General features: G+C 31.6%; 1 protein-coding gene across 2 annotated transcripts in view; it reads left to right on the forward strand.

The window, feature by feature from the left end:
- The first annotated feature begins 4,308 nt into the window (after window positions 1-4,308).
- Window positions 4,309-14,383, forward strand: part of LOC128243663 (15-hydroxyprostaglandin dehydrogenase [NAD(+)]-like) — a 37,330-nt gene continuing 27,255 nt past the window's right edge. The window contains exons 1-2 of one of the 2 annotated variants that reach the window (XM_052961549.1): window positions 4,309-4,320; window positions 4,582-4,836. In XM_052961549.1, the coding sequence (XP_052817509.1) occupies window positions 4,720-4,836 (117 nt within the window). In that variant the 5' untranslated portion in view covers window positions 4,309-4,320; window positions 4,582-4,719. Of the gene's footprint in view, window positions 4,837-14,383 lie in introns of both variants that reach the window. The other variant, XM_052961548.1, reaches the window with a different exon arrangement.

The following is a 14,383-nucleotide window of genomic DNA, read 5'->3' on the forward strand; positions in this document are numbered from 1 at the left end:
GACCAAATCGGTTGGTCAAATTAGTTATATTTTACCACATTTCTTTGTGACCAATTTTAAATATCAAAATGGTCGGATTAAATGAGGGTTGTGCTTAGAGGACTTACCTCCATGCTTAAGGTAAAACCGACTAGGCTTTGAGTTACATATCATCCTTCATGAGTAGTTCAAATGGTCAAAATTAATGAGATTTTACCACATTTCTTTGAGAACAGCATTAAATATCAAAATGGTCGAATTACACGATACAATTACCAATAAAACATTAGAAGAGAAACATGCATGTATCTCACCGTGAAATGACAGTTTAAACATACTCATTCCACCTATAAAGGTTGACATTACAAGTCCTTTAGTCTTTGATATTAATACTTATTTAATCCATTTTTATAATTTTTGCAATCCTCACAAACCGGCACTTTCAGTGTTTTGATTTATAAATTATAATATTTGGTAAAATCCATTGTTAGCGAGTATTATGTTTTATACAATTGGATACCAAGTGGCTAATATGTGTACATTTAACAATCGTGTGATGCAAAACATTGCAACATGAACAGCGGTATATTTTTTAGATTTAGTTGTACTTTACAAGTGTCCCACTCGTATTGAAAATATGTAACTGCCGTTTTGCATGTGTAATATTTTTTATTTATTTTACAGATATAGCTGAATTTTAACAGAACAGTCGTAAATAACAGCTTTTGTTTACTACCATTATTGAATTAGCTGTTAAAATGTTTTAGCTATTGGGAAATTAACTTTAAAATATACCAACATTTATGAATTACAGCTTTGTGTATTCGTTACTCGTACCCTTATATATATACAACTTGCAAATTGCACTATCAATGTTTTCATAGTGTAGCTTTGGAGAAAATCAGAACGCATTTGTGACGTCATACTCAATAAGTGAATGAAAAAATCATATTAACTTCTCTGTGAATAATATTTATAATGTTAAATATTGATTGAATATGTTTGTTTGTTTGTATATGTGCATAATGGTCATTCAAACCAACAGCTACAACATATTAACAACTATTAAGCATTTTACACAAAGCTGATAATGAAAACACATGACTATATTCCTTACTCTTCAGGTTTTAAAAGCTGGCATAACAAGTGACTTCATATACATGTTTTACCTCCGTATGTCAAAGTTTAAAACACCAGTATAAATAAGTCTTTTTGAGTATTTCTCTTTTAAATGAATATAAGGATTTCCGAAACAGTGTTCTGTTTGTTTCGTTTGTATATTATGAGGACAGTACTTTAATAAAAAGAAAGCAGCTTTACTTCAGTATTTTACCATATTCAGGAATATTTATGATTCAATATAAAATGCATATAACTATGTCATGAGTAGCCACAGTTCAAGCATGGCAAATAGAAATATACTTGTTACATCTGTTTATTTCCTCCATTTCTGGAAGTATATTTTGACCCCCGGTGCGTGAGTCACTCTTGCGAAGATGTTTATCGGCGCTGATATTTAAAAGGTTAGTTTGGATTTAGTACATCATCCTAAGCCTGCTGTGCCTGCGACGCTACTTGAGAGACATACAATTGAGGTATTGTATCATATTGAGAAACATCGTTTGAAATTTAGTCGTTGCGAATGAAGCGGGTCACTCGTCTCTGTTCAATGGAGTGTATGTTGGCTTGTTAAAATTTGTCACATAAAGCTGAGGCGATCTCTTTATATTGTTGGAATACGAACTTTGTAGGAAACTGCCTAAGAGCACTGAAATTGTGAAACACTTTGAATGAAGAAAATTGTGTTTTCGTCGATTCGTATTTGTGGTTACACAGTTTTAAACCTTACAAATATGATACCAATAGTATCTATTAAACTGTTAAAAATTACAACATGAAGTAGTTTTGAGTCAAATATATTCATTCCTAACGTATATTTTAGTGATGTTACTTTCTTTAATCACGGCCCTTTGACGAGTGGATGTTTACCCGTAAACTGAACTCTTGCAAACGCTACTCTTGAATGAGGGTGACCTAAACTTGAAATATGAATTTTACACATTCAGAAAATTTTGACCCCTTGATGATATATGCTTATTTGATTACATGAATCTTGCAGGAATATTTGGTTTTAGGTATATTATGGATCGAATCTCACAATCATGCCGAAGGGCTTATATCGAACCGCCATTCTGTGCTTTTGTTATTTTGCGTTTCCAGGAATCAATTTTGTACTGAACATTGTGTTTATATTAGATAATTTCGCCACTCTCCAAATAACTTCCTCCACAACTTCAACACGAAATGTTTAACATTTGTTTACTAAACACTGTTGAAGAACAAGTTTCATGTTTATGTTATTAAACAATGTTTTCATTTTATCTCTTCGAATTATCAATCACTAATTTTCCCTAAGTTTCTAAATGTTTGCCAGGTGTATGTGTTTTGATAAACGGCCAAACACATTGACAGAACTCAGGTATATGTTTGATAGGAGGAAACAGGGAATTGTTTCTGAGTAAATTTGAGCCTTTCCTCCAACATGTTCTAGTCTTATTATTTTTCATTAGCTTTATGTGTTAGTATATATGCATTTGTAAATTGATTTTAATGTCATTTAATAATTGTGATATATTAATTATCTTGTGTTCAAATATGTTGGGTTCTTTTCGCGTGTTAATAATCGGATTTAAGAGATGGGGTATAGCTTGCTTGTTTTGCTTAAATATCATGTCATTGATCTACAATGTTTAAACGTAGTTAATTCTGTAAATAATTTGGTAGATATGGAAGGCTGGACGGCATGATAGTTAATTGGTTGTTTAAATCTTTGTGTCCAGTGACAAAGTAATAGTGTGCTTCTTGCATTCGTTATTACATGAATTTGAATGACCTCAATACACTATTTGGCTTTTTTACACTATTCAAAACTAAACATATGGTATCACAATTGTGTTTGCAATTTTGAAAAAAGGCGTCATTGACCCAGAATTGTTCCAACAAATTGTCGGTGTTTTAAGGGGATTTTATGTATGTTTTAACTTCCTTATGTAAATTTTACCATAAATTCTACCTTCCCGCAGATATTTTACCACACTTCTGAGAAACCTTGACATGTTATTTTGAAGCACATCTTACACATTAAATTTGATCTTTTTAAATTCGGTTAAACCTTTCTAAAATACTCTCACTGACCATTCCAAGGCATTCAAAAGACAAATAAAGCTTTTTGAGAAAGGGTACACATGCGACAATCACTTTTATATAGATACAAAATAAAGTTATTGACGACATCGTAATTTTTCAACATTTGTGTCAGAATATTGTCAAAATGGCATTGTTTATAATTAAATGGACTGTAAATAATGCAATGAAAATCAAAATGACAATATTGAATAATGTTGGTTATAAAATTGCGACGCCAGCATTTGTTTTAAAGGTAGGCAGTTAATTATCGAGTCTGGAAGTATAGAAGAAGCTGAAATGATACAAAAGAAATTGCATTGACAAGACAGGTAGTGAAAAGTTAATGACGACCCTGTCAAGAGCAGTGCTTGAGACACACAACGTCACAAAACAACAACAACGGACGACCAAATTAAGACGTATATTCATTGGCTCCGGTCGAACAGGAAACAATAATTCATAAAATTAATACGCACGTCAACCTTCCGTGTTTTCATATATATGAATATGTACCAAACGTAGATGAGAAATTGAAGGTTTAATCAATATTGTATCTTAACCCAGTTCATCATCTCTGTTAGAATAAAGAGGGCAGCTTAACTTTTACCCACGAATACAATTTTATCAGAACAGATTCCTAAGAGTGTATATCAAGTACGTTCAAGTAGAAAAATGTTATCTTAACAACATTAGGAATATCAGATGTCGGCACGAAGTTGTTTCAATTGTATATATGACGAGTTTTCGAATTCTTGTGTATCGTCATATGAATTAAATCAACTTGTAAAAATTAATACATCATCATTACGTTTATTAATAAAGCACTTGTTCTATGAGAATTAGTAGAAAATATTTATGTCGATACTCGAAACGTAGAAAAAATCTATGCTCCTTTATTAGTTTACGTAAACAATAGAATGATTGATGGTGATTTACAAGAGTAGGTTAATATTTTTGAGCCTATTTGGGCAATCGTTGAAAAGTATGTGCGTAATGATAATGCTATATCTAAAATGTAAATACCTGAGATACAATGTACCGAGTATTTTTGTTGCACAAACAGATATCTACCTTTCAAATTATCTCGCATTTAAAAGCAAATTCACCATCTGCTACAGCGAAGTGAGTTGAGATGGGGAGTTTATTTCGACCAAAGTTGTAAACTATTCCAAACCTTTTGTAGTTCTTAGTGTCAAATATCCAATTATAAATTCATTACATTTTAACATTGAACGTGAAGCCGCTGTTTATCTGTAAAGAAGTTTCTGATTTAAAGGTCAAAGGCGACCATATTTGGAATACGAATAGTAAAAGGATCAAAGGGGAATGCATCTGAGTAAACATCAAGAAAAGAAAATTTGACATTTAATTATGGGTTTCTTTTTTAACTAATGCGTATCGGTGTTTATTTTTCAGCTTGATAAAAACGTAAAGGTGGATGCGTGAAGTTGTATTTGAAAGAAATGAACTTTTGAAAAAGAGAGAAAATGAACTTAACAAAATTAAAGACTTTTAAATTTATATAATTTATTTAAAAAAATCTGGATTATATATATGGTTTTATATCGTGCGCAGAAAATGGAGTTACATGGTAGAAGTGTGTTGGTAACTGGCGGGGCCTCAGGTTTGGGATTTGGATTTGCTAAGGCCCTTCTGGCAGAGGGAGCAAAGGTTAGTTTAATCTAATCTAAAGACGTTTATAGTTTGGCAGGAGAGAGGCAGGGTAAATTTGATGTGGAAAATGCTACTGTTTGTTAGTAAAACTAAAGAATATTTCAAATGACCAAAATACTTTTGAGACTGACCCTGTATATTTGGTTCGTCTTTGAAGACGTTATAGTTTCCGTGGTATTGTTTCAAAGAATCTCAAAAATGAAGTTTTTAGAGGTTTGAAGTACCAAAAACATGTTTTAAAGGATAAATAGCCTTTATTGTCATATAGTATGAGAGTGGTATTTACTGTTAAAGAGCCTTATACCTAAAATGCCTAGTTTATAAAGTGCTATTTAGTATAATCTTGTTACTCAATACTATACATATATTATACATTTGTATTAAATGCATGCACAATTAAGGAACGGTTATCAACGTAAGACATTTGTATGATGTTTTTTGGGTATTATTTTTCCATTGTATGCTCAGCTAGCCATGGCCATCTTTTTCGCGATCATTAATACTATATGATCTCTTGATGCGCTATCTGAAGCTGATGAATCATGAGCTACCATACGTGAATACCATGTAAGCTTTAAGAAAAGGTTCTCAACAATTTGACAAAAGCAGGTGATTAATCAACTTACTTCAACAATGTCAAATTGATGGATATTTAAGTTTACTTTGACCGTGTTGATCTCAAATGGCTACTGATAAAGTCACTGCATTCTAACAATGTGAAACAACTAAACATACCTTTACAGGTATGGAAAGACAGTCTTGATTTATAGGTCAAAACTATTGAAAGATAGTCTTGATATATAGTTCAAAACATACTATCGAATAAAAATACTAAAGTTCCAATGATAAAAATTAATATAAACTCAGCTGATGTGAATCAGTCAAGCATTTGGCAAAATTAAAATTAAGGTGTATGCTGACCATCTGTTAAAATATTTAAAGCTGAACTTAGGTTGTAAAGTTGCACTTAATACTGGCGGAGCCTCAGAAATGGGGCGAGGGTTTACCAAAACACTCCTGGCAAATGTGTGAAATTAATGAGGGTCACACAATTAATATTTACTTTATATTATGATGAACATGAAACATGAATACCCTTCGTTAAGGAGAGAAACCCTTTGCTATTTTGAATGATAAATGTGGGTCTTTTTCATTATAAGTCTCCTTTGAATATTTCCATGTATAAACGCACCGCTCTAAGTTTAAACTAACGAAACTGCACCTAGATTTTACACGACATTTCCCGGAATAACCATATCGGACTTGACGTCATAAATCAATGACATTAATAGTTTATTGCATTTTCATCAATCTAAAGACAAATCAGAATTTTTTCAATCTTATATTTCGGAGATATAATACGTTTCTGAAAACTAATGTTAAAAAGGCTTTAATTACATCGGTCTGTAAATGGTTGCACTCAATACATGCTACTATGCTGATATGGGTTTGGTAAACAACAGTAGCTATATGTAATTTTAAATACGGCGTGCTGTATTTTCACTGTAGGATATGGGAAAGGAAATGGGTAGGTGTAATGAAAGATATAAGGACAAGACCAGTATGAAGACTTTGTTCAGAGGATCAAGGATCAACAGAAAGCAAACAAGAGACACAACGCTACAAACAAGAAGCATAAAACACTTATCGCAATATCGTCATTGATAAAATTTAGTAGACAACACGGCTGGCAGGTACAGAAAGTTAGATCTCACTGTGGAGCTTGATTATTGGGCTTGTCTCTGTAACGTTCAGTATAAACTTGCCTTTTCTACTTTTTCTATAGACACTCAATATTTAGAGATACTTGAAAAAAATTAATCTCGGCAACAACTTGAACTGATTTGTACTTTATACATACGCTCAGTATCATATCGCTTTTTATATAAAAATAGAACATATTTCTGAAGAAACTGGAAACATTGGAACGGATAACAACCAATGTAGGCGACATCAATAGTTAACGCAAACAATGGAATGATTGATGATTTAAAAAAGTGAGTAAATACTTTACCAAAATCAGACCCCTTTCATGTATTTGAACAGAAGAAATGTTATATCTAAAATAAACACTAGTTACTAATTCTTATACAAAACGTGTGTGTTTATTTGAGCAGAAAAAAAGTTGTTTCGCTTTTAAAAATAGTCAGTAAATACTTAACCAAAATCAGAACTCTTTCATGTTTTTGAACAGAAGAAATGTTATATTCAAAATAAACATAAGAGAGACTACTTAATAATTCTTAAACAAAACGTGTGTGTTTAATTAAGCAGAAAAAGAAAGTAAATCTTCAGCTATAGTTTAATGAATTTAGTTGGAGGAGTATGCTTTATACCAAAGTTGTAAGCTTTTCCAAACTTAATGACATATTATTATTAAATGTCATTCACAAAATCCTTTTAAGTTGTTTCAGATAATGTTATAATTTAAGGTTCGTTCTAAAAATAGGCGCAGGATATGGGCTCAAACAACAACAAACGTACAAACACCACAATAAGACCACAAGCCCATCAAATAGCTTGACCAACAAATAATAGGATTTTCGCCCTGGAGCGGTCAGTAAAACACGATTTCACTTGAAAACGAGTACACCGAGGGTAAAACTAGGTTATATGCACAAAACCTAAAACTCGTCCCATCATTTGTTTTGAAAATATAAGCCAGTATCAAGCCTTGTCATATTACATTAATAACAGATTACTATATACGAAAGAAAACATTTGCAAAGACCTCTCAAGCAGTTAAACATAAATTAATGAATTCTGGATTTTATCGCACTATTGTCATAGCAATTTTGATATTGGTATATATTTTGCTAAATACTAGGCTTCTTCCAGTATTCTATTTGATTCACATAGCGAATATAGCAGCCATTTAAAATATAATTGGTATTTAACTTATTATATTCCTAAGTTCCACTTGCATAAGTGGCAAATATAAATGTTATACTTTTCAAGTAATACTTAACATTTCATTGCACATAGCTCTTGTGTTAATGTGAAATATATTATAAGTACCACCGGGAGGAAAGCTTATTAGAAGGTTTGAATTTCATTAAGTGATAAAATGGAAACTATATCATTCCATTATAATCCCACCTTTAAAACTTAGAAATGATTATTTTTTTTGACAAATCAAAGATAACTTCAATTATATCAACAATGTAAGTTTTAACTTAAATTATATCTAGACTTATTTTGACCATGTTGATCTCAAATGACCATTGCTGAAATGACTTCATTCTAGCAATGTGAAGCTCTAAAACTTAAAAAAGAGTCAATGAAAAGAGGGTGTTTGTTAAAAAGTCAACATTGAATGACAAGTTAACAATTTAAAGGATTTGAAGAATGTAAACACAGTTGATTTAAAACTTGGTCAAGTGTTTGGAAATATTAAAAAATAGGAATTATATCAATTATTTGCTAGGAAAATAAATGTGAAAGGGTAGGTGTTACATTTAACACGACAGGTAAACATTTCGTAAACGGGAGGAGCGGTTTGCTGCATAAATATGTATGCGAAAAGCTACAGAAACTAGCTCAGTAGCAAAAAGTTTAAACGTAAACCCGGTTTAATGGCACTGGGTAAACGCCAAAGACATAGAACATAATACAACATAACTTACATTGACACGCCCAGTAGCCAAATTTATTAACGAATACCTTCGTTATATGCACACTATTCAAAACTAACATGTAACGAACGTCGAGAATATGTAATGAATTTATGGAACATTCGTGTTGAACTGGTAAAGAAAAAGGTGTTATCGGTGAAAATACCTCTGGGAAAGTATTTCGGCTGAAAGTCCCATTTGAGGCACGCGGTGCTCAAGGCTCTATGATTCAACGTTCAATATCTAGCACATTCATTTAGAAAACTGAAACAAAATTTTAAAACATAATATCCATATAAGCAACGACACCATAAAAGGTAAACCAATGAAACTTAAAAGAAATAATCAGTTGTGATAAACATATTTTAGTTGTGTTTTTTTTGTATAGTAAGCATTGAATTGTTTACAATAATGCGTTCAATGGGGAATAGAATCCTTTGAATACGTACCACGTAAACCTAGAGTGTATAATATGGTAGATACTGTAGTAAAACATCTATATAAATTCACAGGCTAGACGATTATTGCAAAATTTGGGTAGAAAATGAAAGGGTATTATGTGCTCTATTTTGACACTTAATAGTCAAATATTCTGATTCATGTCAGAAATTAAATGTTTTATCAATATGATATCTAATTACCATCAAGGTTTCTTAGAATATGTATAGTTGCTCTACTTTTACCAAGAAAAATGATTTTCCAAGAGCAGGTTTCTTAGATATCTTAGATATTATATTACACATACGTTTGAATTTAGTATCATCAAATTGTAAAGAATGTGTGTATTTAATGGAGTTCTTGCAATATTTCTTATATATTCGACTATTTTCCTGAATAAAATATGAATAACGATAGTTGATTATGAATAAATATAATGATAAATGCGCTGTTGTTCGTTAAAAATAAGAAAAAAATATTTGGACTATACTTAACATGTTTAAAGAAATGACAAAGAAATCCTGCTACATCAAATGTTAGCTTAATCAGTGACATGGTTGATATTAAGTTAATAGATAACCTAAATCAGACCTTCTTCAAGTATTCGAATAACAGATAGAATGTTTCATATAAACAACATTCATAAGATAAACTACATACTCAGGCTCATACAAACATGTGTGTTTGATTAAGCACAGACAGATAGAAACTCTTCAAATAACCTCGCTATTAAAGCAAATTAACCACCTTCTATAAAGAATTGATTGGAGTTGGAGACGTACGTTTTAACCCAAGTTGTAGACTATTCCAAACTCTGCAATTCTAATTGTCAAATTTATATCTATAAATGCATCACATTCTAACAATGAACGTGAAGCCGTCGTTTATCTGTTGAAAATAGATTCTTGTATTGAGGATATATTTGATGTGGGAATTGCGACCCCAAACATTGACTAAACGAATAGTTAATGGACAAAAAGACATGCATTAAATAAAATTGGTGTTTACGATTTATACAAAGGCGTGTCTGTGTCTAATATTTAACTTAAAGTTATTTCGTGAAGTTGTATTTGGATGAAAATGAATTTGAAAAAAGGAGTAAACCCAAAACAAAACACTTATACAATGACTTAATCTAGATAAGCATACGATTATTTTTCGTGCATTGGACGATGGAATTAAGTGGTAAAGTTGCGTTGATAACCGGCGGGGCGTCGGGGATGGGATGTGAATTTGCTAAGATCCTTCTGACTGAGAGAGCAAAGGTAAGTTTAACTAATATAAACACGTTTGAATTGTGATGAAAGTGTACATACTGTGGATATATAATGTGGTTAATGCGACTCTTTGTAAATTTATCTAAGCATTTATCCACATAATTGCCAATAAAACAAATACATTGGGCGTGTGCGAGTTAACTGCTGGGTTTGCTACTGTGTTGTCGGCTTGTTCCTGCAGATTTCGATGTAATATTTCAAAGAATCGCCTCAATAAACATTGAAGGCGACTGAAGGACCAAAATACTTTTGATTCGATGAATAGCCTTAGGTTATAACCATACCTTAAGATATTATTATCATATATTTCTAATAAAAGCCTTTGAACTAATATGCCTATTTTACGGATTGTGCTTTGTCTTCCAACATGTACATAACAGCTTCTTTACGTAAGGTTCGTTTATCAAATATGGTCGTGTTGAAAGTATGCACAGTGAGGAGCAGGCGTCATTATAATCAACTCGAATGTGTCATATTGCATTGATATCTTGGCTGTACTTTGTCATTTTATAATTAAATTATATGATTAAATAAATTGCTGTCAAGTAATTACACATAAAATCGTAAATTTTGGATTTTGAATCGCACATATTAAATATTCAGTTGCATTATTAATAGGGTTAAGTAATAGATAACATCAAGCTAACGTTGGAGAATACTTGCTGTATACGAGCATGCACATTTACACCATGCCAGTTAAGTGTTCTTACTTCTGCGTTGCGACATATATGTGCAGAAATATTGCCAAGCGGCATTCTGATAATATTGAGTATTGTTCAATTGTATTGCACAGTATGTTTCAATGTTACTTATTCGGTATTATTTTTCAAATATATAGACAGCTAAAACCTTATATAAGTCACAGTCCTATGATAGAAATGAACTTAAGCTTTAATGGCATATATATATGGCCTGAAATACATTTAGTGAAATTTACCTTATTTGTTTTTCCTTCAGATTTATTTGATCGGTCACTTCTGCCAACGATCTAGCATAAAACAACTATGCATGTTTTGTTGCACCTTTTCGTTTCAGTACTTTTCTTGCTATGCTTTTTTGTGCTCAACACTTCGATCAAATCGAAAATTGAGCTATTAAGGCCTTTCGAGATTTTCTGACATCTTCAACCTGCAGTAATGCATATTTATTTTATGCAAAATCGTTAAAACAAGTGACCTTTTTGATAATTCTGAAGAAAGAATTAATATTTTTAGGTTAAATGTCACTAAATGTATTTCAGGTCATATGACACCAAAGCTGGAGTTCATTCCTATCAAATTACTGTGATATTAGTCACGCTTCATGGACTGAAACCAATACATAATGTATTGTATGAGGATCAAAACCAAAACATTTTGATAGGCTAATAAGTTATGTTTGATTTGGGTCCTATTTGTTCAATTGCTGGAAGAAACATTGCCACTGATTTCAACACGTTTCCTCATTTGTTTTTTACGGTCTCTATTCATGAATATTTGAAAAATCCCTGTCTACATAAAATCACGTGGCAATGGGAACATTAACAATCAATGTGTTTAGTCATTCCTCCAGCTGTTTGTGTTTTCCTCATTTATATTAGAAGCCATAAGGTTGTTATAAACAAATGTAAAGTGGATTTTAAAAAATAACAAAAATAAAACTCTAAATCGAAATAGTATGCCATAAATTATGGGCAAACGCTTTTAGCAGATAGTTTGACGGTATCTGTGCCAAGCAATATCATTAAAATCACATCACAGCATTACCTTCATTATAACGCTGTGAAACAATGTAACATCGTGTAGCGAAACTGAGAGATAAATCTGATTTTAATCGTTTCACTAAGTATTCGGCTTATTCCTTTGTTTGGTGAAAATGGTAATTATAGCCTAACATATCCAGCATAATGTGTCAAATATCAATGTAATAAAATCTAATTTATACTAGGTAATCACCTGAAAGGTTTTCCTTTTGGCTGAGCTAGTTATAACTACAACCAATATACTTACATTTGCTTTTATAATTATTGTAAAAGCTTTCGTCTTCTAGATAATGCTCATACCTAAAATTCATGTGAGAAAATGTCTTACCTTTTTAATCAATAATACTTATAATAATAGGAGTTTCGCCTTTGAGTGGTTAGTGAAACACGAGTTCACTTGAAAACGAGTTCACTGATCGTTACGACTAGTTTGTATGCACATAACCTTAAACTCGTCCTATCATTTTTCAAAAATAATAAAATTGAAAGTATAAGCCAGCATCACACCTGGTCATATTACATTAATGACTGACTCTTGATACGAAAGAAAAAACTTGCATAGACCTTTCAAGCAGTTCAACATAAATTAATGAATTTTGGACTTTTTTCGCACCATTGTCATAGACACTTTGATATTCAGTAGACGAACATGAAAATAATAGGTCAAGTGTAAGAGCCTTTTTATTCAAATGTCTCATTAATGAATTGTTGTACAGTATATTTGAGAATCATCGTTTTATGCAATATCATGTTCTATGACATAGTCATTAATCATGTTCATACCTTGTCGCATTGCATTGATATGCCAATTACCGCTGATAATAGACACTTTGATATATGAAAGAAAACATTTTTAAAGAGGTATTTAGCTGATTTAAATAAATTTAAGATTTTCATGAAACCTGAAAATGTAGTTAAATATTCGGTGGCCACATTTTTTAGATTTTAAAATGGATGGCAAAAGGTCATCGTTGAAAAGTGCTTTATAAGCTATTTAAATATGTTGGTACGTGAAGCCATAAAGTGCATTATCAAGGTTTTCATCCCTACAACTGAACCACATTATTTACCTCTTATTTTTAAGTGCTCATATAATTTATTATTATACTAGTTTTTTTCTTTAAACCTTTCAATCCTGAACTGATTTCCTACACGGTTTCACTTAAGACTTAAATTTACTGCTCAACGAATGATAACGTGTGTGCGCTGCTTTGGATCATGTTATATTTGTTTGGATACTGGACGAATGACTGTGTTCATACAATGTCATGTATGTTTTTGGTCAGTTTGGTCCTTACATATCGCCATATGGCAGTAACGTTTGGTGTGCATCTGATGTCCAATTGGAACTTTCATCGGTGTCACCATGACAATCGCGTGACAAAGAAAATGTTGTCCTTTTAAAGTCATTATTTCTGAGTAGTATTTTGGATTTTCATTCAAACTACAAAATGAAATTAATTAAAGCAAATAATTGAATCGTGATTTTCGAAAAAGTAAAAAAAAATGAAAATAAATTTTTTAATCGAAAATCCATTTAAATTGCTCAGTAAATCAAAGGTGCACGTGATTGGGGTAGTTCTGTAGTATGTGTACCAAGATTATGACTAAATCTCTATCACAGCATAAGTTTCGTTATCTGGTTGACAAGCAATGTAACATCGTGTAACGAAACTGAGAAATTCGGAATAATATCAGATTTTAGTTTTGAAATATATTTTGTTTAATACTAGGCTTATTCCAGTATTCTATTTGATTCACATGGCGAATATAGCACCCTATTAAAATATAATTCAACTTGCATAAGTGGCAAATATTAATGTTATACTTTTCAAGTAATACTTAACATTTCATTGCACAGAGCTTTTCTGTTTATGTGAAATATGTCGTAAGTACCACCGGGAAGAAAGCTTATTAGAAGGTTTGAATTTCATGAAGTGATAAAATGGAAACTATATCATTCCATTATAATCCCACCTTTTAAACTTAAAAAAATGAAATATTTTAACATTTTTTGACAAAGCAAAGATAACTTCAGTTATATAAACAATGTCAGATTCAACTAAATATTATATCTAGACTTATTATGACCATGTAGATCTCCAATGACCATTGCTGAAGTAACTTCATTCTAGCAATGTGAAGCTCTTAAAAGAGTCAATAAAAATAAGGTGTTAGTTAAAGAGTCAACATTGGATGACAAGTAACAATTTAAATTATTTGAAGTATGTAAACACAGTTGAATTAAAACTTGGTCAAGTGTTTGGAAATATTAAGAAAATGAATTATTTGCTAGGAAAATAAAAATGATTGGATTAAGTCGTAAAGATAAGCTGATCACTACCGACGCCATTTCAGTTGGGCAAGAGTTTGCCCAGACTTCTCTGGAAAATTGTGAAAGGTTAGTTCTTACATATAACCAGAGAGGTAAACCTTTCGTAAAGGGGGGGGGGGACGGTTGGCTGCATAATACA

Source organism: Mya arenaria, chromosome 8 (genome assembly GCF_026914265.1).
Source record: "Mya arenaria isolate MELC-2E11 chromosome 8, ASM2691426v1".
In the NCBI taxonomy this organism is placed as follows: domain Eukaryota; kingdom Metazoa; phylum Mollusca; class Bivalvia; order Myida; family Myidae; genus Mya; species Mya arenaria.